Source organism: Cololabis saira, chromosome 6 (genome assembly GCF_033807715.1).
Source record: "Cololabis saira isolate AMF1-May2022 chromosome 6, fColSai1.1, whole genome shotgun sequence".
Lineage (NCBI taxonomy): Eukaryota > Metazoa > Chordata > Actinopteri > Beloniformes > Belonidae > Cololabis > Cololabis saira.
Window position 1 is genome coordinate 19,459,445 of NC_084592.1, and position 25,597 is coordinate 19,485,041.

Below are 25,597 nucleotides of genomic sequence, written 5' to 3' on the forward strand. Positions count from 1 at the left end.
GTTGTAGTGGATCAAAGTATATCTTTATCTTTAATAAGCTACATTTTAGGAGGAAAAAAACATGTTAAATTGCATTTACAAAAGAAATGCAAGCAGTCTTAACATTTTCATTAAGAACCAATTTACCAAACATATGTAGTATGCAACATACTATTCATTGCTGCCTTTTTATAGTGTAGAAATGCATTATCTTGGCATTTCTACAACAAAACAAGTGAACAAAGCAACAAGTTTGAGTGTGACACCATTGCTAGTACTGCCTCATCTGGCAAACAAACTATTGCGCACTGCACAGTCACACTACTTCTTATATTGATTATGATGTAACAAATAATCTGTTCCCAATTTGAGAAGTAACCTCCCAAACAGGAATTATCCCTCTGACCCCCAGCTGCTCTGCTATACAGGCTTTAACTCTACGAGAGCATTCTCTCAGCAGCAGACAAATCTGGATTTCTCTCGCTGTTTTGTGATTTCATTAGCCCTTGTTGCGTCAGCCATCATTTACCTCATCTTCTTTCTGGCAGGTTTTCGTCTATGCTCCGACAAAGGGACGTTTAGTATGAGAGTAGTGTTGATAGAGATTTATATGCATAAACATGACCTAAACTGTCTTTGCCAGCCACCTTTAACCTTTACAACCTATTTTAGACAAACTTTTTTGTTTGACTTTACATTGACACAGAAGCTGTACAGCCTACAGAGCGCTGAATAAAGCAATTAACCTTTCCACGTATTAAATATCAGAGAACATCTTTGCCTTGAGTGTCTTTAATTAATTTTTCAGCTGATGATTTTACAACTTTGCCCTCCAATATGCTCCATTACCTTCATGCATGGCCACTGTGAACATTACATATCTGTCATGTGGACTGTAACATACTCAATTAATTTCAGCATAAGAAAAAAAAAAGGTGATAACGGATGGAAGAAGATCACAAACCTACAACACGTAGCTTTAAATTGAAAGCAACAGTGATCTAACTGAGATTTCAACATATGCATGAGTTGACAGCTCGTCACAACCCCTTTAACAGTTCATACAAAGGAGGCATAAACACACTGCACCAAGGTGACCCTAATTCATCGAGCTTCACAGTGTTGACAGGTATCAGAGCTTCTTTTTATCGTCTATAGCCTGCTGTGATAGGATTCATTCGGGACTCTGCACATTTTCTGCAACATGTCTGAAACAGTGACTTAATAGCTATTTGCTGCTGCCCTCAAGAGTTAAAGTGCCGTAAGTTTATTTGGCCCTTTCCAAAGCAGCCATTAAATATTCACTTTGACAAGACTGACAGTCCAGCAGCACGGATAAGAAAGATTATGACATGATGTACAACCAGGTGTATTTGTCTTCTGTTTCAGGGAGAAAGAATGATAAAGCTGATGATACAGACAAGATTAACTGCATGACAGTAAAGCCTTCAGCCAGAAACGCATTACTGTGTGCCACCATAAAAGATGCCAATGATTAAAATTCTTCTTACATGTTTTAGTGCAAAAACAGACTTCATAAAACGCAAACAACTCAAGGGCAGTACCCCAGAAGAGGCTCCAAAAGTAGAGGTTTGTTACATATTTAAGAAAAAGAAATCCAAAGTTCTAAATCATCAAAACCTGCAACAATTAATCTTTCTGATTTCATCATAAATCACTCGCATCTCTGCCAAAGATCCAAAGGTGAAACATATTTCCTTATTTAGAAGGTAATTCATTCAAGAGTCATAAAAGCGTTTCATCCTGATTTTGTCTGCAGCGATGGAGAAAATATACTTGAGATAGATGGCATGTTAACAGAATTGCTTCATGGCTTCACACATTCACTGTGATTTATATCAGAGCCACTTTTGAGGTTCCAATTCACAGCCAAAGGCCAACACAATCACACACACACACATATATATATATATATATATATATATATATATATATATATATATATATATATATATATATACACACATACACATATATATATATATATATATATATATATAAAACTGGAAAGAAAATGGAAAACTGAAGGAATTAGTAAGAACTCGTCTTGACAAAAAAGACTCATCTACTTTTACTTTGATGTACTTTTTAAAAGAATCTTCCCAAAGATCTCATTATAAAAGGTAAAGTGTCACAGTGTGCAGGCAGAGACAATTTCACCAACACATCTTGCCATCAGCCAGCCCTTCTCCTGTAATCACTCCACATTCTGGTTAAAATTTGGCGCTGATGAAATTGCTGCATTAGCTCGTGTAATTCCTGCCACACAAGGCATGCTCTGTCTTGGCAGGGAGGAGATAATATTGTGTCGGGGAGGAGGTGACAGCCTCATCTCAATGTGAATGGAGCTAATCACTAATGCAAATTGCAATCAGAAGGGCATATCTCGAGCTAACTGGGAGATAATTGCGCGATTGTGCTGATAACAGAAGGTCAACCACATGCAGCCACTAGGATCTCAAACGATCATCAGACACGCAGCTTTTGCTCAGATAGAATCACTGCATTTATATCTAGTCCAAGCATTTTCTTTTCCTTTCTTTATGATGAAAATGTTTAATCTTATTCAGCAAATTCAATGGTGGCACCCGACTGCATCAATCCAGCATGTTAGGTTGCTGTCTTCGTTTTCTACATTGCAAGTCAGAATGAAAATAAAGCTGTCAGGATCGTCATTGAGATACTTCCTTTTATCACCTCTTATCATTGTCTTCCTTACTGCAGGGGGAAGGCGATAGAGCGTCTTTGTGTGAGCTGGCTCCAGTTGTGAGGCAGGAGCGCCCTCTACTGGACTTACCGCGGGATCTTGAACAGGGCTTTAACTGGGTGCATCTCAGCCAGTGGGGGATCTCCGTCTGCAAGCTCGATGGCTGTGATGCCAAGAGACCAGACATCACAGCGGGCGTCGTATGAGTAGTCGTACTGCTGTTCACAGGCTATGACCTGGCAATGTAACAAGGAACATCTCAACAGCTCATTTAAAATGTCAGCGAGTTCAAAAATCTAGTTTTCCCTAAAGGCATGCACGGAAATGTAACAGTATGGTAAGACTGATTGACTGATTAGCAGGAGAGAAGCAGGATTTACCCAAGCATTGTGTCAAAATCTAGAAATAAGCGATTTAAAATTGAGTATTAACATAACTATATATTTTTTTTAAACATAAAGGAGCAAAATGTTTCTTCTTTTGTTATCTCTCTCATTCACTTGCAGATAGTACAAAATCAGGAGGAATTTATTTATATCCCAGTCAAGTTAGGTCGGTTCAGTAGCTGCTGCTGCTGCTGTGAGCTCCACTTTCCCTCACCCAATAATTAGAACTGACATTACATTTTAAGGCTGAATTTATTCTAATTGCCCCTGAGGTCCCTCCCGACCGAGCCAATCACCGCACCTCATTTGTGCCAAACAGTAAGCCGAGGGGCCTCGGACTCCCAGCTATTAACCTTGAGGCAACCTCAAGAGCTGCAGCCGTGGAGGAGAATAGGAGGAGAATACACAATGACACGGAGCAAAGAGTCTGACTGAAAAAGCTGGAGACGATCTTTCCCTTTCTCTCGGTGTAACACAAAGACCTCGCTCATTTAAAAGAAGCCATTAGGCACTAAAAACCCATGTGCATGTTTTAGTGCTGCGCCGTTGAAGATGAACACACGTGCGCCGGCTCTGACCTCCGGGGCCATCCAGAACGGCGTCCCGACTGACGTGTTCCTCCGCAATCGTGCGCTGGTCAGTTGAGCTGAAACACCTAAAGAAAATTTAGATAAAATCCATTTACCTCTTGGAGTAATCGAGATTTAATTCTTACCGTAGTTTCTTGGTATGAAATTCCAACTCAACGCTAAATAACACTATATTTTGGAATTAATCAATAAATCTTAGTGTATAATTTATTTTGGAAACATGCCAAGCAGTAATAATAATGTCCTATAATCATTTCAAATCATGTCGGACAGATTTTTATCAGCATGAGTCCACTTCATCTCCAAGACACGGGGGACATAAACATGCCTCGGGGTGACTCAAAGTCATTAGCTGTAACAGCTTTCTTTTAATATGTAAGGGATCAAATAATGCAATTTAAATGAGCAATAATAGCCTTGGGTTAAGGCTACGGTCCATGAAATAAAAAAGATGTTGTGGGGAGCAGGAGACTAAAGAGTGAAGCACATCAAATGACTTATCCTGAGCTTGTGTTCCCCTTCACAATCAACGTTCCTGTTAATCCTCCCTCAAAATCAGCCACACGGTAAAAACGACTAATTTAGCTCCGAAAGGATGTCATAGAAAAACAAAACAATTTGGCTAAATTTTCTCTTCCAAAGATAATTACCAAAGTCAACCAGTTTGACTCCCCCCTCGGTCGTCAGGAGGATGTTGTTGCCTTTGACGTCACGGTGGATAATACGGTTGTTGTGCAAATGCTGGAGACCCTTTAAGTGAGGGGACGGAAAACACAAGACGCCGTGAATAAATCACAGTCATAGTGTAAATCATTTGTTCAACCCTGAAAAGGAGGCAGTGAAAGTGCAGCAATGTCCCCAGACATTAATAACTGCTCATCTCCTGCTCTCTGCATGTTTGCATTCCCACCTCCTCCCCAACATTAGCTGCTGTGTGTAGGGGGCATCTTACCGAAAGGGCGCTATATAAGATGTATGAGATAACGGGCTCCTGCAGACGCTGGCCGCGCATGAGCAGGCTTTTGATGAGTTCTGTGACAGAGCCACCGTTGCACAGCTGGGAGAGAGACAGAGAAATACTTATGACTCGTCCATCACTCACACCTGGAGATTATGTTTCATGTGGAGGACGAGTCCACATATACAAGTTTGAAAAAGAAATGCAGCATCATATGTCAGTATGACATCTTCAGCATTCTTATAGGGGGTGCATTTCCATACACTTGGGAATATAGTTTAGATTTGTGGACCATATAAACATACGTACACGTATGTACGTACATACAAAGAACCCACTTCTGATTCTAAGAGCTTCTTTAGTTTTAAGTTTCAGACTTTAAGTTCTTGCAGATTCATTTACATCTCAAATTGATGAGGTCACCTGACCCTCTTGATGATCCTGTTGGTCATTCAGGTCTTTGTTAGCTGTGAATTATTTACCTTGTTCACCTATCTAGACAACCTGTGACATGGCTTTTATGCCATGTTTGTGGTTGAGAGGTGAATCATGATTAATCACCTAATCACCTTTTTGAATCATCCTCCAATCATGTAATGTGAACACTAGGAATGGGCGATATTTTACCGTTCACAATATACCGTCAAAAAAATTCCCCACGGTAAGAATTTGTCATCTCGCGGTAAAAACGATAAATTCCCGTTGATGACGTTTTTGTGTGAAGCCGGATTTATGGTTCTGCGTTAAATCCACGCACAACGTACGTGAAGGAAGGAAGGAAGGAAGGAAGGAAGGAAGGAAGGAAGGAAGGAAGGAAGGAAGGAAGGAAGGAAGGAAGGAAGGAAGGAAGGAAGGAAGGAAGGAAGGAAGGAAGGAAGGAAGGAAGGAAGGAAGGAAGGAAGGAAGGAAGGAAGGAAGGAAGGAAGGAAGGATGGAAGGAAGGAAGGAAGGATGGAAAGATATGAGCCTGAAAGAAAGAAAGAAAGAAAGAAAGAAAGAAAGAAAGAAAGAAAGAAAGAAAGAAAGAAAGAAAGAAAGAAAGAAAGAAAGAAAGAAAGAAAGAAAGAAAGAAAGAAAGAAAGAAAGAAAGAAAGAAAGAAAGAAAGAAAGAAAGAAAGAAAGAAAGAAGGATAAATTCCCGTTGATGAGGTTTTTGTGTAACAAACATTGCGGATCTGAGTCATTCCAGTTTTGCAGTACAGGTGGACTCATTTAATTGTTTTTTATCAATTAAATTTAATTGGTGTAGTTTAGTAGCATTCAGTATTCTTTTAGAGCAGTGATTTGGGGGCTCCAAAGACTGAATGTGGTGATAGATTTATAGTTACAAAGGTGGAGTTGAATTGGTATTTTTTTTATCGTCATTTTTATTGTTATCGGGATAAATGCCAGAAATTATCGTGATACATTTTTTAGTCCATACCGCCCATCCCTAGTGAACACCCTCACTAACCACTATTTAGTTAAAACTGAAATAGCTTTAGGGATGAGAGGGTACAACCCTCCAACAGGTTTGTATTTCAGCGCTTCAGCTTACGCTCTAATGACTGAAATAATGCAAATGAATCAGATACACTGTGAAAGAGCTCACCTCAAGTACCAGCCAGAGTTGTCCACCAGATAACTTGTCTGACTTGTAAAACATCCCATAAAATTTCACCACATTGGGGTGGTTGGACAGGGATCTCAGAATGTTGTATTCTGCCTCAATCTCCTCATCCACGTCCTTTAAGCAGCAAAAGCAAAAAAAAAGCTGTTTAAACAGTCTTGAAAGAGATCAAACATAGTGACACATAATAAAGTGAATACATACTGCTAAATATATCAGGCTATGCTATATTTTCACACAGTGACAACTTAAAGCCAGGTAATATGTTGACTGAGATTCGAAAACTACAGATTGGGTTGTAAACCAGCAACAAGAAGATGGGATGGGGCTGCTGTGCTGAACTATTTGTTGGGGAACATTTCTATCAAAGTAAATCTCAGTGGGAGAGAAGATCAACAGCCACAGAAGCTGAATTTCTCTTCCTGGATGTCTGAGTGATAGTGTCAGGAGTCTAATCAGAGAGAGGGATGAGAGAGGAGGCAGCTTCATCTTCATGGCCATCGATGGAGCATCATGGCATATACTGCTGCCAAGATGGGGAGCGCTGCACTGACACAATCACTGGCATGCCTCAGACCAAGTCTTGCTGCCACCGAAGGGTCTACAATGCCCTTATCACAGAGACAAATGAACAGACACACAGATGGGACACAGCCCATGCCAGAGCTAGACGTTCTTGTAACAGTGTGCTAGACTTAAGGTGACATGAAGACAACAAACAGGGGACCCACTGGTATATTTCACAGGGGGGGGATTACAAGCACAAATACATCAGGATAGAGTGGAGGGAAAGAAAGAAAGACTGGCCACCTACTCTGTTTGAACTGGAGTGCTGAGACAAGCAAAAGAGTTGCATAGAAAACGCAGTGGTTTTAGTCTTTTGCAAGTCCTTGCAGTGATGACAAAACATTTCCCACACAAACACTGACAAATGTGTACTCAAGGTGCAGATCTTTTAAGCAGTTAATGACAATGGCTTCTCCCTTTAAGTTAGGATATGCAAAAAAAACAACAACAACCTGTCTTTCCTAAAATGTAATGATCCTTAGTGTTTAAAACAGTTTAAAAAACACATTGCGAAGCAAGCAGAAACTTCTCACCCTGCTAAATGGTGCAGCACCAACATGACAAATCAAATTAAACCACTGGTTCCCAGTTTCCTCTCTCAGACGATTAAAGTGGCAAAAGATAAGCTTTCAATTGACTATAAAAAGGTTAATATAGCAGGAAAACAAGATGAGGAGTTTTCAGCCATGCAAATTACTTTATAGAGGTGTACTTAAGTGCAGCGGCTCTTTACAACAAGTACAAACATCAGCATGCTGACATGACATGAGAGAGATGATAGGGAAATCTGCTATGTTCATCTTGTTTACAATGTTATTTTAGCAAGGTGGTAATGTAACATATAACATATACAATGTAAATGTGGTTAGTTGTTGTGTTATTTAACACTAGAACCGCCAAGATGGTCTCAACAACGGTTAGGGGTTTTATTATGAGAACAACTTTTTCTAAACGAAATCTATGAGCCTGACTTTTCCTCAATATGTGTGTTTTCAACATATTGAAATAAAATACACCCTGGTCCTGAGCATTTATTCCTCCAAAGAGGTAAAAAAAAAAGAAAAATAAGAAAAAAGACTGAGCTGTTGGACGTTACGATGTCCATGCGAAGTCAGGAGGGTTTCTACACAGACATTAATTTGCTAAAAGATGTTGATACAAATTGATGAAGATTTATAACTATTGTTATTTTCAAAAACACAAAAATAATAATACTATAAAAGTGCTTAAAGCCAATAAATCTAGACAGAATCAAGAGAAACAGCTCTATCCATGCACACACACCCTTTTCTATGAGGTGCCGTGAGGGACATAATTCTGAATTAGTGTTCATAAACACATATGAAATCCAAAACCTTTTATACACACAGGTGAAATGCTCTTACACATACAACTGGAAATGTTCATAAACACATATGAAATCCAAAACCTTTTACACACTATACTGAAAACCTCTCACACTCACTTGTGAAATCTCTCATACACACAGGTGAAATGCTCTTATACATACAACTGGAAATGTATCCACTCACATATACAACTGAAATGTGCTCACAGATACTACTGAAACGCTCTTACACAAACTAGTGAAATCCTTTCATACAAACTAGTGAAATCTTCTTATACTCACTAGTGAAATCCTTTCATACAAACTACTGAAACACTCTTACACAAACTAGTGAAATCCTTTCATACAAATTACTGAAATCTTCTTATACACACTAGTGAAAATTTCAGTAGAAACGGAAGTCATTTCAGTAGAAAGGGAAGTGGGTTGGTTAGCGCGATTTTTTTTTTTTTTTTTTACCGGGAGTTATTTTGATTGCTTGTTAGAGCAATCAAAATAACTGCAGCAGCCAAAAACAACTGACTGAAGCAACAACTTTACTCAATAATATATTAGTTTCAGCAGAGACTACAACCCCCCCGGTGACTGCTGGATGAGCCTCACGTCACTTTTACCATCACGGTGTTATGTTTGATGCTACCCGTTGAGAAATGCTACTTTGTGGTTCTGCGCCATGATTGATTCACATGAGCAAGATTAAGTCTAATAAAGTTCCTAAATGTCGGTTTCCATTATTTTTATATTAATTGTCCAGCCATAGTGCTTTGTATTGTATTATTAATTTAAATGAATGTATATCTTTAATTTGTTTGTAGGTGCAGTGCGAGTCCTGCAGTAGGTGGGCACATTTTCTGTTCCGTTTTGCGTGTTTGTCTGTTAAAATATTGTGTTTGGAGAAGTGTGTGGCAGCCATGAACATAGTTTACATATTTCAAAACTTAATATTTTTCACTTCACAGTCTAATCTAATAAACATCTAACATCTAATAAACAATGTTTAAGCTGATGGTAAATAATAAGTTCATAAATCATGATTAAGCTTTATGGGATGGATCAACAGATTTCATGCCCACCCATCTAGTAGGTGTTGATTAAATGTTGTCAGGACTAAAATGCATTGTTTTAATCTTTTCATCTTAAACACTAGATGATAATTGTTCTTATTCCTTGCAGCCTCTAAAAACTAACCAAACAATAGAAAAACTATTATATAATTACCACAGTGTAGCCAATTGATGTGTCATCTTTAGTGAGGGTAAACTACGTAAACTGGGAGCCACTGAGTTAAACAGCATCCTAATGGATTATACTGCATAAACCACAACACTGTATAGAGCTGGCTCTGCACCAGTCATGGCTCTGTTCCCGCTTCACTTATGTTAGCCCAAACATTTTAATATGATCATCATTGTGCTGTAAGAACACAGAGGATTAGTCACAAATTAGAAAATCAAACTATTTGGAGTCTGAGTAATAAAACTCAGCAAAGCGACTGTAAACATCTGCACATAAAAGAGTCAACCCGCCGTTGTTCTGAAATGTGGAAAAAGGCTGATCTGTAAATGAGACTCACATTGACTGGGTCCAGCACCTTCACTGCTGCCTGACTCCCATTGTTTTTGTTGGTTACTCTGTAGACTTTGCCGTATGTTCCTTTACCGATGGTCTCCACTATGTCCCAGTCACCCGAGGGGTCGCCAAGGCTCTCCAGGCCAATCATGCTGGACTTGTAGGGGTACAGTCCATACAGGGACTTCCTGAAGAATAAACACACTCCCTTATTAACAGCGTTTTCCCTGACCGTGTCAAAATGTTGTGATATTACAGCTCATATGAACCAAATGAAATATGAATCTCTTCCCAAAGCTTTATACTCCGTAAACAGAAAGCTTGTTGGAAATGACTGAACAATGGAGACAGAAAAACACACTGAATGCCTATCTATTGTCACAGACCAGCAGGTAGCTACAATCTACAATGCACAAGCCACTTTGCAGGAAAAGCACACACAGAGCAGCACATATATTCCCCAAGGCCTCTTGTTCAGACTAGCGTAACGGCCACATCCACCAGGGCAGGTGCTTTTGCGGGTTATGAAAGCAGGGATAATCGGAGCGAAAGCCTAGCCACCAGCTGCAGGTGGAGGCGACGGTACTTACAGGGCATGTGTTATTTTCTTCTGACTCATCAGGGCTGAGAAAAGTTACAAGTAAAGAGACTGGAGTGATCATAATAGAACAACACCAGCGGCAACAGCAGAATGCTTCCTCGGGAGGATAGGTAACAAGTGCAGCTGACACAGTCACTGAATTAGCTGTCTCCGCAGGGACCTCGTCACTGCCGTGCCCTCTAAGGAGCGCAATCTTCTAAAGATCAATTGGATTGGACAGAGATTAACTGACTTTGAAACACTGAAGTGGCTCCACACCTTCAAACAAGCAGCTTTACAAAACGGTTACTCTGCAAAGTGTTTTATAAAGTCATTTACATGATTTTCACGAGGATTTTCAATCACATTAGAATCTGTTTTGCCATGACGAGATACATGCATCCCATTTTTGATAAGATGATGCATGTTCCAGATAAGCATGATGGAGAGCGTTTGTTTGTTTTTAATCTCAGAACAGCTGGCTTTTGTCATAACTGTGTTAATGTGTCTCGGAGGCTGTGTGACCCTGAAAGACATGAGACAGGGAGCTTTTTCTTTTTTTTGTGATCATGGAACTGGTGTGAAAAATAATGTTTAGACCCCTCATGTGAGGACAGATTTATGAACTGCTGTTCATGCAGCGGGAGCGACGGCGCGTGAGGGGATGCTGGATGGATACCCTCAAAATATGCAGCAGAGAAATACAAATAATGACCTTCTTCATGTCCTTCATGGAGAAGGATACAAAGGCAGTAAAAGTTGAAGTTGTCATGCTTTTAAATAAAAATTTACCAATTCACATAAGAGTTTCATTTTCGGACCAGTAACCCGTCACGGATTCTTCTAAAATTAATCGTCCATCCTGGTGGGCTGTGAATAACGTACCGTACACGCCTTATTACACAACGGGATCAAAACCCATCCACTTAATGTTCGTGGCTGCAGTTCTGTTTTGTAACATATACGCCATGTGCAGCTCATAACCAGTCACCTGTTGCTAACACGCCTTTACGAGCTCTTGTAACAGATGGCTTTTTGTCTCTAATGATGTGCAGCATCGGGTCTGCGGCTCAGCAGCGTCAATGTTTTCCTGAAACATTTGCTTGATCACATGTGAAGCTACATGGCGGCTGCTGTGAAATATTCATTACTATTTCATGGCTCGGGTGCTTCACTGTCTATTACTGACCAGTTGCTGAAAAATGTTAAAAAGGAAGAACAAAAACATAAGCAACCATTCATTATTTTGACAACTTCAGAGCAATTGCTCAGTCTGTCCCTATCAATCATAAAAATATTTAAATACATATTTCCTCTTGACAATCTACCCCCTGCAAGACCTGCTACAATAATTTACACGTGCCTCCATCCGTCATTCGCTCAAGATCCAAAAAGTTCACATCAAAAGGCAACAAAGTCATACGTACCTGTGAAAGTGTCTGTCGCTGCCGAACGTCAAACTGCCCCGGACTAATTTAGCCAATCTACAGGGATTAATAATTTACCAGTAACCTGGAATCGGATCTGCAGCTGTGTTAAATATTCAGGTGGCAGATATAGCCACTCATAATGGTGGCTGATATGAAGCATCTCAGGTTGCAGGCAGGTAACCAAGGAAGTTCATGATAGTTTCTAGGTCACATGACTTTTGCACATACAGTTCACTGCACACTCAGCAGCTGCTGCAGTCGCATTCAGATACATTTTGAGTCTCTTGTAAACTGTATATGCAGCATAAGAGAAGTTTTCCAGTGTTTGCTATGATGACTATGTTTAAGTTAAAGACTCAAGGAACACTAAATGTTTATAGGTGTGAGTGGGCATGAGAGCCTGAATCTGTATGCAACATTCTGTAACAATGCATCTTTTCCACCTGAGGAGACACGGCAGCAACTGCATGCTGCTTTTCTAATGGCTGGAACGCCTTGGGGATCTAATAAAAAGAATAATACCGGTACATGGATCAACCGAGAAGGGCTTCAAAATGACATAACTTGCTTTTATTATCGTTTCCTCCCTTTTCTTTCTTTAAAACTAAAAAACAAGTAATATCAATAGTAGAATTAAGGAACTGAAGTTTTTAATAAGATTAGCAAAAATGTGCACCCGTTTTTCTTTGCAGGCATATTTCTAATCAGATTCAGGCAAATTAAATGAATGTGTTTTTACACAGGAAATAAGTTGTGTCATATTATTGCAAAGCTAGAACAATGACGGCGCTTATGTGCGTCACAATCCCTTTGAAGTGTCAAAAAGAAATTGAGTGGCTGAAATAATTAGCTAGATGAAAGGAAGGAGTTCATTTTCTGACTTTGCTATACTAGTCATCTTAATCGCTGATTTTTCTTTGCTACTGACCTCCAAAAAGTCCTACAGTAATCCCAAAAAGATATTTTACTCTTTGTTTGACCTGGTTTTGTTTATGTATCTTTGTGTATGTTAAGAAGGTTCAGCACAAGAATGGAATTGGCAAAATATAAAAAGAAGAATTTGAAAAACCTTAAATGACAGTCTTTTATAACATAAATTATTGATTCAAAACTGTTTTAATTGAATTGTTGGCAAAAAAAATCTAGAACATAAACTGCTGTTTAGAATGACGGTGCACTTTAGTTTAGCTTCAGAACAGGACACCGCTGATCCTCGATGGCAGTGCTCAGGTTGCACTTTGTTTTGTCATATTGTATCAGCATGATGTGGCAGTTTAAAATGCTGCCCTGCATTTTAAAATACAGTTATAATCCCAATCCACCCGTTGAAAAAAAAATAAAAAATACAAAAAAATGCACACGCTATGAGCATATGCATTTTATGTGAATAAATCCAAATAAAGGTCTGCAGTGCAATGTTAAAAACTGCAGAGCATCTTTGTCACAGGAAACACTGCAAAGTGAAAGTGAGTAATCCCGTTTTCTGCTTCCATCAAACTCGCACAATTCCACCCTCTCTGATAAACTCTCGTGGGATCTCCACTTGTTAAACGCTTTAGCAAGTATACACAGAGAGGGAGAGAGGGAGAAAAGAAAAAAACTATAATCCTTTTTAAGGGGATATGAAGAAGCTTTGCATTAAACCCCCCAGCAGCCACAAGACAGGCCTAAAGCACCATGCCCTTGTTCTCACCCTGGATGCCAAAGCCTCCCAGACGCGTCTGCACACATTCTCCTTGTATTTTTTATTTTTTTAACTATAATCCTAGCAATGTTAAGGAGAGACCAGGAGAACATCACCATGATTGATTAGAGTTAGGCCTTATTCCATCATCACAAGTACCACAGCTTTATAACTGCAATGCGTAAAATCAAAAAAAACGACTGAGAATATTTCTGCTCATTTCTTCAGTCATTTTACTTTGCAAAACTCTCAATACAGAAGCATTTACAATAGCACTATGATTAAAATGTAATTTTTCTTTCTCTTGCACCAATAATAAACTTGAAAGGGATTGAAAATGTCTAATATTTGAGGTACTAAGTAATAACTGTATTGTACATAGAGAACAGACGGTTCAAGCTATAGGGAAGTAGTATTTATCGAGGTTTAACATTTATGTCAATATGCTATTTTGTAAAGCTCTGATTGAATTTCAACATTTTCATATGGTTTGTGATTTTAGAGTAAAACCGTTTTAGTCAGACAGTTTAAAAAAATTGAGACTGATATCTTGCAGGAATACTTCTTTTTACTACCATGGTTTAATGATATCCTTTAAAAAAAAAAAAAAAGCATTGTCTGCCGCTAAATATGCTCGTACGTCATCATTAGTGATCATATTCATGCCATGTCGACATATTACGACCTCCTCAGACGGGGAAGCCCTCAGTTAATATTTGCTTATGTCGTACAGATGAAGAACAAACAAAATAAAAAAGGGCTAAATAAGTGGGATAATTTGCACTGTAAAATAATTAAGCTGAAAAAAGTATGTTTGATCATCTTCAGATGTCCTTACCTTGACAGTGTTTCCTTCGTACCTCCATCTCGGACATCTGTAACACAGAGGAGACGTCAGTCATCAGAGGGCCGCTGCACTCACATCATCATATCCTGATCTCTGGGTCAACAACACTTCAAATGGGATGACACAAACCAACGTTTCGGCGTCGTTGGACACTGGAAGGCTTAACCCTTCATAGCAAAATATATGCAAAGTGATTTCCCTGTTTACTTGGGGAAGGGACTTAAATTATTAACAGTATAGACACCTGAGTATGTTGTCCAGCAGACTGGAAGGGGTTTTATCTGACCGGCTGAGATAGCCTGACCCAAGCGCCGTTATTCCAACTACCAACAGTTGCAGTACGTTAACTGGCCACTGGGGGCTCAAAAGCCAACTCAATATCCATTTTTTTAACATTGGGCTCCCATGTTAAAAAATGTGCTGCAGAAATAAACATTTTTACAGCTTGATTCAAAAAATCTGTTTGGTCTCTATAGCTTTATTTCACATCCATGACAACTGTAAATGCGGTGAATTTATTTGCAAGACTTTACGTACCCACAGTTAATCATCCTGAGACCCCTGATTGCATGGGGTCCCATCTCATTTAAGCTCTGGCAGCACTCATTTCAGCACTCATTTCAGATGTTTCAGGAGAAACACATAGGAAAAAAAGGGTCTCCCGCACACTGTCAAGTCACTTGCAAAAGACTTTAATAAAGCAAACAACGTTTCGGTCCACAGGACCTTTCTCAAGCAGATCTCAGCACTCATTTCAGATGTTTCAGTAGAAACACATGAAATTAAGATTAGATAAGAATGAAAGTAAAGTAATATCAATAAGCTTTGTCGGTTAGCATGAACCAAGTCAGCCAAGGTGAAATGGCTAATTTGGACTAACTTAAAGGTATAGTCTGTAATCGTATTCCAAAACATTTATTGTTATACTGGGTGAAATGGTCCTTCCATCCTGAGAGTAGCCAGTGTTCACTAATGTGTTCAGAAAAAGGAAAGAAAAACATCCGACCTCTCTGACAGCTTTAATCCTGTAAAAACTCTAACCAATCTGTTATTTGCGGTCCGAATGAAATGGATTGGTCCAGGACCAGAGGCTTGGCAGGGGGGAAAGAACCAATCAGATGCCTTCATTTTAAGTCCCGCCCACGCCCCCCTCTGTCCCATGCGCCCTTTTGTCTCGTCTCTCTGCCTCCAGCCTGCCTCTGCTTCCAGCTGCTTCCAGCCCCCGTGTCCACTTCCCACAGGTCCTCCTCGGCTCAGAGTGTCCCAGTGTCCCTCCATCTCGGCGAGGGCGGAGAGCGCCGGTGCGGCTGGCGGTGCAGGCTCTGTTGCCACGGCTACGCCATAGGGTACGCCCAGAGACGTTCTATAAACCGAGACAGCCCACTACGGTTGTGTTTCTTGTATCTGTGTCACGTGACTGCCACGCCCCCTTAGGAGACCGGAAGTAGGTCCTGAGTCTATTGAGTCCTATGGGAAAAGTGAACGTGAGCACAGATTATTACCAATTCTTTCGCCCCATAGTAACCTAAGTAAATATGGGACCCATTTTTCAAAAGCCACAAACCTTCTGAACATTCTGACACCAAAATGGAAAATTTTCAGACCGACAGATTAGGAGAAAATGAACTTTGTTTGAGACCTGTCTCTGTCTGAGCAACACACTCTCGCGAGATTTGGCTCTCATCGTTTTCCCAACGGATAAAATGAAGTTTAAAACTAATATAAAACTTGCTTCTTTGGTTAATAATACTGTTATTTTTATTATTTAAGCCTTTTTTGGAAGAAAGTTGTACTGTATCTAGTGTTGTATGTTCCAAAACGATGTAGGGAGAGGGGCGGCCATGCCCACTTAGGAGACCGGAAGTGTATACCATTTCAAACCATTGCCAGTAACGGCAATGCGCTATCTTATGTATAGAGGATCTTTGGTACGCCGTAGCCTACGGCGTATGGTACGCGGCGACGCGCACCATTCTGCGTTCGTGTAACGCGGAACCATAAATCCGCCTTCAGTGTGTTCTGTTCTGAACTTCTGTGTTGTGCTCATTTTGCTGGGACGTCGGGTCCCTCCGCCGAGACACAACTTTTGCAGTATGCGTTCATTGTAGTGTCTAAAAATGATGCGCAGTGCCCACCCAATCAGAAACGGTACACATATTCTGTGATATTTTTTCATATTTATAATAAAATAAAATTATAAAAAATAAAGGATCCCCATAACTTTGATTGGGTGGGCACAGCCCACCCCTGCCCCCCCCTAAAACTGGCCTCGCTTACAGGTGAATGAGACATGAGGTAGTTTTGTTGAAAATGTGCTGTCCAAAATGTCCTGGAAAACTCAAATCCTGCAAATGCGCCTTCCCCAAAGTTTGTGGGGGCGTGTCATGGATGTATTATAGAAACTGGATCGGAGACTAAAAATGGCCGCCCATTCATTTCAATGCCTTCTGCTCAGCCAGCGCATAAGCCGAAAAAATCTCTGACTTCCGTGTTTGCTTCCGTATACAGCGGCCCATAGAGCATGCGCAGTTGAGTCACCTCCCATGATGCTCTGGGGCCTCCCATCATGCCCCGGGGCAATGACGCGAGTATTAATATAATATGTATTAATATAATATCTTAATTAATGTATATTATTACATGTATAGCATTACATATATTATTAATGTATTAATATAATATAATTATATAATATATATTAATATAAAACATCCGTGGAATGCACGGACACGGCTGTGACGTCAGCCGTGACGTCACGCCCAGAAAGAGACTTTTCTTTTACTTTTCTGGCCGTTATAAAACATTTTTGACGGATATAAAGTCCATGACTTAAAAATATAGAATACAAAGATTAGTAATTTCCGGGGATTACAGCTGGAGGTGTCCTGTGAACAGTTTTAGAGGCTTCTCTTTTACTATTGCGGTCTATGGGAAAAAAGCTTTCTGGGCCGCATGGGATTTTTGGTTGCAGTACCGCGGTTGGCCACTGGAAAAAATCGGCGCGCCTTCTGAGTGCCAGACCCGGGGGCTGGGGCGTGTCTTTGGACGGAGCGCTGACGGGAGGGGGAGGAGGGTGTGGTGCTTAGAGGAGGTGCCACTTTCAAATCTTGCTAGCTCTCCAACATTACAGACTATACCTTTAATACATAATTCATATGTAAACTAGACATAGATATATTCTCCTGCTCATTCCTGTGCACAAATGTATTATATACATCTTCGTCTTTGAGTGCAAAATACATTTTGAAAACCCACACATTTTGCAGCAGTGTGGCCCCCTGCCTAATCTAGTTGAATACCCCTGATTTAGAGAATGTTACCTCGAGATTATCCAGGTTCCATTCACGTTAGAGGAACTTAAAACTACAGCGCTTCCCCTACAGTTGATTTGTAGTATTTTTCTACAACATTCAACCTATGTTGACGAGTTTATGTCAGAATAATTGAATTTAAAATGTATTAAGAGCCCCTGTGAAATATTTATATTCCAAACAGCCTCTCTCCTCCAAGAGCAACCTACCTGCGGAGGGGGGGGTGCGGGCCACGTCAGATGTCCGCCGGACGAGAGACCGCAACACCGGCATGTCCCGGCACGGAACCTGTGGAAATGCCTCCACTGGGACACACACACACACACACACACACAGCATATTTCTTTTCGCCCAACTGGCAGAAAACAGAGGCTTTGTCGCTGTTGCTGGACATCAACCAGATGGCCTACTTTGTTTATGAAGTGCAAACCAATTAGCCTGCAAATTCTCAGTCACGTGACCCTGTGATTTCTCTCAGCTCACTGGGACAAGCTTTTGTCTCTGCTGATTTCTCAACAAGTTGCATGCCATTTGTTTAAATGTACATCTTTGAGCAACAGATCATGAAGTCTGTCCACATTGAGTTCCCATTTGATACACCACATTTCCAGATACGGGAAAATATGTGACTCCTGGTGATCTCAGTCTTTTTCTAAATTACTTAATTGACATTAGTTAATATTTAACATATTTAACGTATAAGAATCAATCTGGGATTCTGTTTTTTATTCCCTCCTAAAAGCAGTTTATATATTTGCTGAGCAGAGAACCAATACCTTTAATATCAATAACCACCAAAAGACAAGTCAGTGTTTATATTTTATTCACATATGATACATTTTTCATTAAATGTCCAAGACAGACTTCCCGGTCAAACTCAAAGTTTGAGTCAGCACCTACAGTAATGTACTGTAATCTCTCTTCATTCATACACAAGAACACAGAAGCTTTCAGTTACAATTTACACCCATTACTCATCGGCTATTTGGTTGCGGTCATTTACAAAGTGGGTCCTGCAAAATAGAAAGAAACCTGGTAAACCAAAGCAGCATGCATAAATTCAAAAGGAAGTTTCAAGTGTTGACTTGCTCTGTAATGATTCCACAATGTGGCCCAGCATTTCTAAAACCAGAGTAGGGATGTCAGCCACTTCTGTTTATCACTCAGAAGAAAAAAAAAAAAAAAAAAAGAAATCATCTTTTGCAGGCACAACTGAATGAAAGTTCCCGTCTTCCAGAAAGAAAGTTGATGATCAAAATGTTAAGTAGCTAAGACACTTAAATAATGGCTGCTTAAAAGGATGTCATGCACAGTGTATAACGGATACTCAAGTCTGATCCTGCAAAGTCAGAATGCAACTATAAAATCACAACTAAATGAAGCACAAGTCAGCGATGATCATAAGAAATTGCTTGGTTCTGCAGTTATGACTTGCTAAAAGCATAAAGGGAAAAATCTTTTTAGACAGCGCAGAATGACCAGTGATGAGTACTGGCGTTTATTATCGCAAGCAACAAAACTGTTCACAGAGTTTCATGTCTCGAGTCTGCAAAACCTGATCTGGTATTTGTACTCTGACATGGTTCTCAGTTTTGCCAATGCAGCAGGACACCGAGTCTATTCCTTAAAAACTGCTTCAGATGTTTGCAGACGATGAATCCTGGATTACTCAAACAGACTGCAGACATCTTATAGTTCTTTTTTTTTCCCTTCCTTCAAAACCCAACCAGAAGCAAAAACATGGGGAAGCAGCAGCCAAACTATGAAACCCAGGATGGGTGCAATATGGGGACCGCATACCTCCTTAAATATTAAAGTGAGTTTGAGTCAACATTCCCAGCCATCTACTGTAAACTCAAAGCACAACCTTAGAAAAAAAAATTCACAAAAGTTAAAATCAGTTACTTAAACAATGAGCAGCATTTATTTAAATATCTAAAAAGTATTTTAAACAGCAAAAAATGAAAAAAGAAAAGAAATTCCTGAGGATGAATTGCAACTTGACCCAGAAAAGAGAGTCTTTGCTGGTTAGCAAATAAACTCTAGTGTATTGATGGGTGGACTTGTCCTGCCTACCATCACACCTCAGCAGACAACGAGTGCAGATTGCAACAACATCGCTACACTCATCAGGAGTTTGAAATTCATGCCAGCACAGCAGAGCACATTTTGATAAATAAAAGGGATATGCTTTAACTTCTTCATAAATGGTGCAAAAAAATTTAAAAAGACCAACCATCCAACTATGCAGGGACATTCAGTGATTGATATGTTGTTGTTGTTGTTTTTTCTTCTTATTATTTTTTTTAAACCCCAAATAAATGGGACAGGCTTTTAAATCCTGCTCCAAGCCAATGTAATATCTGGGTAAAGTTGTGCTTTTTATATTAATTTCCTCAAATTCAGTTCTTTGTTGATCAATCACCTGAACGAACACACGCTCGCACCCACTCACACACACACGCGCTAATCTTTTAACTGTACATCAAACTTCACATAAACCAAAGCTCTGGCAGCGACACCCTCATCAGATATTTGTGCTCATCATGTTGAGAGTTACCAAATATTTTTATGAAGGCCGACAAGCAAGGACATGGAGAGGAGGGAGGAATAAAATCAAACTTTTCGATTTAGATTTGCTGTATTCTTAGTGGACTGTGGAAGATCTTAGAGTCCATTGTAGTGAGGCCCCCAACGCTTGTTGATGTGATCAAAGGTGTGAGAAACCCACTGCTGCTCCAACACACGATACCTCTCCTCACATAAGAAGAGAGGCTTGCCACGGCTAGAGAGAAAGCAGAGAAAACAAGAGAGGCATTAGTTTATTTAGAGGAGCATTCAATCCCAAACTACGTTTAAATACACTGCTTGTCGCAAAAAAAAGTCACCACCCAGATTTAAGTACACAAATAGATAAGAGCCTCGCATTGAATATTTATGTTTCAACTGGCAACATATTATTGAACCCTAACTGCTGCAGTGAGTAGCTTTTCATTTAGAAGGGTCAAGCTATTGGCACGCATCAAGCAAAGAAAACACCTGAGGAGACTGCTGAAACCTACTAAAAAGGTGGTAAAGAACCATCCAACACAATATTAAAACTGGATGGATAGCAAAGAACCATCATCTTCCAGAAAGAAATGTGATGGGAAAAATCTCGAATGATCATGATCGGCTATTATTTCAAAGTTTGGTGACATCAAATCATTAAAAAAAACAAAACGAGTAGAACTCAAGGCAGTTTAGTAGTGAAAGTATGAGCATTTACACACGCACCCTGTGGGGGAAATTCAAGGGATTGGGACTAAACAGCCTTAAGAAAACCAATTATCTGTGAAGTTAATTGGGGGAAAAGGGGCTTACATTTGCGAGGGAGCATAAAGGTTGGACTCTGGTGCAATGGAAGGAGGTCATGTGGTCTGGTGAGTCCAGATTTACCCTGTTCCCACGTGATGGGGCATCAGGCCTAGTGCCTACCGTACAAGTTAGTGGGGGTTGCTATAGTTGGTCAGGTTTAGGTGCAGCAAGTAAGAAAAAAAAGTGTGAGGGGCTTATATTCATAAAATGATGCCAATCAAAGCTAAAGGTGGTCTAACAAAGTTTTAGCGTGAGAGACTATTTTTGGACAGGCAGTGCATTTTACTATTCAAAAACTAGCAAACTGAAATGGGTTGAAATAGAGTTTATATAATTTTTAAAAGAAGAACCTCTTGTCCCATCTCAAACAGAAAACCTTTCAGGATATAATGTGGCAAATGTCTATGTTATAAATTGAGATGACTCATTTTTATGGGGTCTGTTATGGTTGCTTCCATTCAGGCAGAAACAACTGTTCTTCCATCTGATCAACAAGGAACTATGTTCCATCCAGATTCCAGAGTAAAACTCTTTATATGACTACTTCTCAAAATATCCTCCACTATGCTCAATAACAGCAAATCTTAATACATCCCTGACTAATGACAATGTATGTAAGAAAAAATAAGTCTAGAGTCATTTCACACTGGCACAGAAGACCAGCTCAGTACCTGCATCTTTAAGCGTGTACTGAGAAGAGGCACTGCTACATGATTGCATACTAAATAGATGTAAAATGAATCAATGTATTTTATCCTGTAAAAATCCAGAAAGCAGATGTGTAAATGAAGAGAGTCAACTTCTGTGATAGTTCACTAACAACAAATGCAACCCTTTAGACAGAAGGACTGCGTGTCTAGAGATTAGATAGATTTCCAGATGGGATGTACAACAGCTTGAGTTAGAATGCTGACAGAGGTTAATTCCGTGCAGCAACTTGTCTCCATCTGCATAAAGCTGCCAAGACACTGCTGGACCAGAGTCCTGGGACTTGACATTGATGGAGTACTGAGGCATCCTGTTTGACGGAGACTGGAAACGTGCACTGCAAATCTTTTTCTCCAAGCTGCAATAATAATTTGCCTTTCACTACTCTACAGATGTGCTGTCTTTTTACAAGAATAACCCTTTGTTCTTTTATATTCTAATTAGAGATGCACCGGAATTGGCCAATATTGGTTGCATTAAGCATAGCCTTCACATTTACTGCTTATAATACCAAGAATTTATTTATTTTTTTCAAATTTCCCTTATCAGTTAAACAGTAAGCACATCATAACACACAGTGGAAGGCATGTTATGCAAGTTTTCCTTCTTTGAGTCCAGATAGTAATTTATTACTTTTAAATTACTTATTAATTTATAATCAATAGAAAAAGGTAATTTATACAACCTCCAAGGCAAAAAAGAGAACAGAAAATACATGTGGACTAACAATGAAACAATGAAAAAAATTTGAGACAACAAACTTAATTCAGTTCAAACCATTAAATTAAACAAGCCCGAAAATGTTCGGTTGAGTATTGAATTTTTCAAAATAAAAGCACAACAGTACAGAAGCTCCCTGCATAATATGTCACCCAGGACTGTGAATGTTTTGCAGCATACCGTAAATCACGATCTTCCTCTCCGTGGGCATCAAGGTAAACAGAGCCCCACAAACAGAAACGATGTCCACGGATGATGATGATAACTGAGGCATTTATCAGTAGAAAGATGCCTGTAGCTGCACCACAGTGTTGGGAGTGCTATAAAGAGACAACATAAGCTTTAACAACATTGAAGACATTGACTATGTAAAAGCAGCATGAAATTAAGGGTGTCCAACATTTAAAAAACAAGATGCGTTTGCCCCCACACAAGAATAAGTAAAAATCACCATGAAATAGCAAGTTAAGAATGACATTGCATTGGAACTTTGAAGATAATGGAAAATACAGCAATACTTCATTGACTTTGAAAAACTTACCAAAACACATTCACAGGTACCCTGCTGTTTGCAGCACACGCCTTTGAGGCAGACAAAAGCGCCACAAACGAGGCAGAGCGCAGGGTCTTTTGGCACCTTTTTGCAGGCAGTGCAGGCCTTTCTGTGATAGTACTGGAAGATGATGTTGTAATTGTCAGGTAGCTGGAGAAGGCGAGGTGCAGCCCACTGAGGATCTTGGACCAGCAAGCTCTGTAGAGAAGAGAGAGAGAGCTAGAATGACCAGTATGCAGTGGTCATACAATCAGTAGCCCCTTTAGTTAATTACTCCCAATTTAGTACGTTGCCTGCCCTTTTTACATTAACTGACACAAGGTCTGGTGTCAAGCTGACCGCGCCAATAACTCAACTCTGAGGGTGCACTACGCAGTGGATGGCCTGATGTAAACAGAATGATGCATGATGGCGGGACCTGGGTGGGATTTATTAATAACAAGACAAGGCGGTCTGCCAGCTCCTCATCTTCATAGCCGAAGACGCCTTAAAGCGGCACATTATGTAAAATGCAAGAAACACAATTTGTGGGAAACCCATTCTGCAAAATCGGTTGTTATCGAGTATGGTTCTGGCACCCGCTTCATCTCCTGCAACCAGCCAGCTCTTCTGATGTTGGTGAAGCCAGTGAGGTCAACCGAACAGACAGCGGAGTAGTCATGTTACGTAATAGCCATCATTCGATAATGCCTCCCTACTCCTCTTCCATCCATTTAACAAAGCTTCATCCACCGGGGAAGCAATATTGCATTTACACTGCCCAGGGTGCTTTAAGCACTGGTTCTCCATCCATACAAAGTAACAGGGTCTGATCCAAACATGCCTAGTGTCTACTACAATTTAACTGTATTTAGAGCTCCTCCATTGTCTCTTTCAGCTTCAGATCTTTATGAACTTTTGAGGAATATATTCAGTGTTTTGGTTTTTATGAGTCTCTTTGCTAAGATGCATATAAACAACTCCATAAAGAATGTGTTGACTCAATATAAAACAATACAACCCCCCCCCCCCTTTTCTTTTTTCCACAAACGACGACACAATCACCTAAATATTACAGCAATACTAAACATTACACGATGTGGTCAATGTTCCAGTCAGATGGAGACTAACAGCAGCTATGTATCCTCTCAGCCAAGGCTGACGTTAACTTTTAAATGCCACAAATACTTTAAAGTGATAATTTAATACATTTACAACCAAGTATTTGTAATTTCTGTGAAAGAATTTAGCTTGGCCTGCAATATTCATAATCTTCTGTGTAGGGCTGCACGATTCTGGACAAAATGAGAATCACGATTTTTTTGCTTAGAATTGAGATCACGATTCTCTCACGATTTTTTTCCAATATAAAATTTATTGCACTTATTACTTTAACTTTGCAACAGCTGAACAAAAATATAATAACAATAAACATCTCTTGTCTTCTTTACACAAACCTTTGAATAATTTAAACAATAATAACAATTTTGAACAATATTTGTTCCTCCCTGAGTTGAACACCCTTTCAGAAAGGGGACTTGTAACAGATCCTGTAGTTCTGAGGCAACAAATTATTCCTCTGGCTGGGATGAACCCCCCATTGCCTTTTGCTGCTATTAAGAAGCTGCCGATACAAAAGGTAAACGTTACAAAAAATATGATGGTGCCTGATAAAAGACTGATATCAACTTTGTAACAGCTGACATTGAACATAAAAACAATAAACATAAATTATTATTATATATATATATATATATTTTTTTTTTTTTTTTTTTTTTTTTTTTTTTTTTTAAATCGTCGTCATTTGGAAATGAGATTGCGTTCAAGCATGAATCGAGATCGCGATTTTTTAACGATTAATCGTGCAGCCCTACTTCTGTGCATGATAATTGTAAAATTACACAAAATGTATGAATAAACTGAAGGACGCAGACATACCAGTGATTGCTCAGCATGCAGCTGAGAGAGCCCTGTGACCTCAGTACACCACTGGGTGATCAAGCTAAAGGCGCTGACAGGCCACTCCAGACTTGAGGCACTGTGCATGGTGTTGGAAGGCTGAGGAGCTGAAGGTAGTAGTCCCAAACACACAGCCAGGGATGAGAACTCTTCATCCTCCTGAAGAAAGACAAAAGATAAATAAACTTACTCTTTGCTGTCACTAATACCTGAAAATAACAAAATCTCAAATGATTTAATCTCTTATCTAGGTAAAAGATTTAGGGACATATATGTTAAAACATACCAGGCAGCCAGTTAGATTGTCTCCATAGAGATGGTGCTGCAGCAGACAGGCGAGGCGAAGGAAGGGCAGGCAGAACTGCTGCAGGCTGAACTCTATAGATTGTGGGGACCACACACTGGAGCTCAGCTGCAGGTGGAAGAAGAAACACCTGATCAATAACAGTTAACAGTAGGACAATAATACAATGATCTAACCTGAAGCTAAGTACAGTGTATGACACCATTATCTCTCAAGTAAGAGATTATTTATGTATAACAGAGCAGAACAGAAGATGGGAGCAGAGAGCATGTCGCTCTTAGAGAAGTTTAAAGTGCTACAAAGTCATCTTAGTGTCTTACCGCCATTGTCTCTTCAACGTTCACTTTGTAGACACTCTTCTCTTTTGAGAGCTCCCCGATGACATGACTGAGCAGAGCTTCAAAAGACTTTTCAGAATTTGCAGCATTCTG

At 39.8% G+C, this 25,597-nt stretch overlaps 2 protein-coding genes across 4 annotated transcripts in view; both read right to left on the reverse strand.

Moving 5' to 3' along the window:
* Positions 1–14,300, reverse strand: part of myo3b (myosin IIIB) — a 77,907-nt gene extending 63,607 nt beyond the window's left edge. Inside the window, exons 1-9 of one of the 2 annotated variants that reach the window (XM_061724470.1) lie at positions 14,267–14,300; positions 10,325–10,358; positions 9,739–9,922; positions 7,065–7,082; positions 6,233–6,367; positions 4,636–4,740; positions 4,334–4,433; positions 3,672–3,748; positions 2,798–2,943 (exon numbers count right to left, since the gene is read on the reverse strand). In XM_061724470.1, the coding sequence (XP_061580454.1) occupies positions 2,798–2,943; positions 3,672–3,748; positions 4,334–4,433; positions 4,636–4,740; positions 6,233–6,367; positions 7,065–7,082; positions 9,739–9,922; positions 10,325–10,358; positions 14,267–14,294 (827 nt within the window). In that variant the 5' untranslated portion in view covers positions 14,295–14,300. The remainder of the gene's footprint in view (positions 1–2,797; positions 2,944–3,671; positions 3,749–4,333; positions 4,434–4,635; positions 4,741–6,232; positions 6,368–7,064; positions 7,083–9,738; positions 9,923–10,324; positions 10,359–14,266) is intronic. The other variant, XM_061724471.1, reaches the window with a different exon arrangement.
* Positions 14,301–18,392: 4,092 nt separating this feature from the next.
* ubr3 (ubiquitin protein ligase E3 component n-recognin 3) overlaps positions 18,393–25,597 on the reverse strand; it is a 51,138-nt gene continuing 43,933 nt past the window's right edge. For both annotated transcript variants that reach the window (XM_061723540.1, XM_061723539.1), the window contains 6 exons: positions 25,487–25,594; positions 25,149–25,274; positions 24,842–25,021; positions 22,913–23,122; positions 22,552–22,691; positions 18,393–20,371 (listed from right to left, as the gene is read on the reverse strand). In XM_061723540.1, the coding sequence (XP_061579524.1) occupies positions 20,254–20,371; positions 22,552–22,691; positions 22,913–23,122; positions 24,842–25,021; positions 25,149–25,274; positions 25,487–25,594 (882 nt within the window). In that variant the 3' untranslated portion in view covers positions 18,393–20,253. The remainder of the gene's footprint in view (positions 20,372–22,551; positions 22,692–22,912; positions 23,123–24,841; positions 25,022–25,148; positions 25,275–25,486; positions 25,595–25,597) is intronic.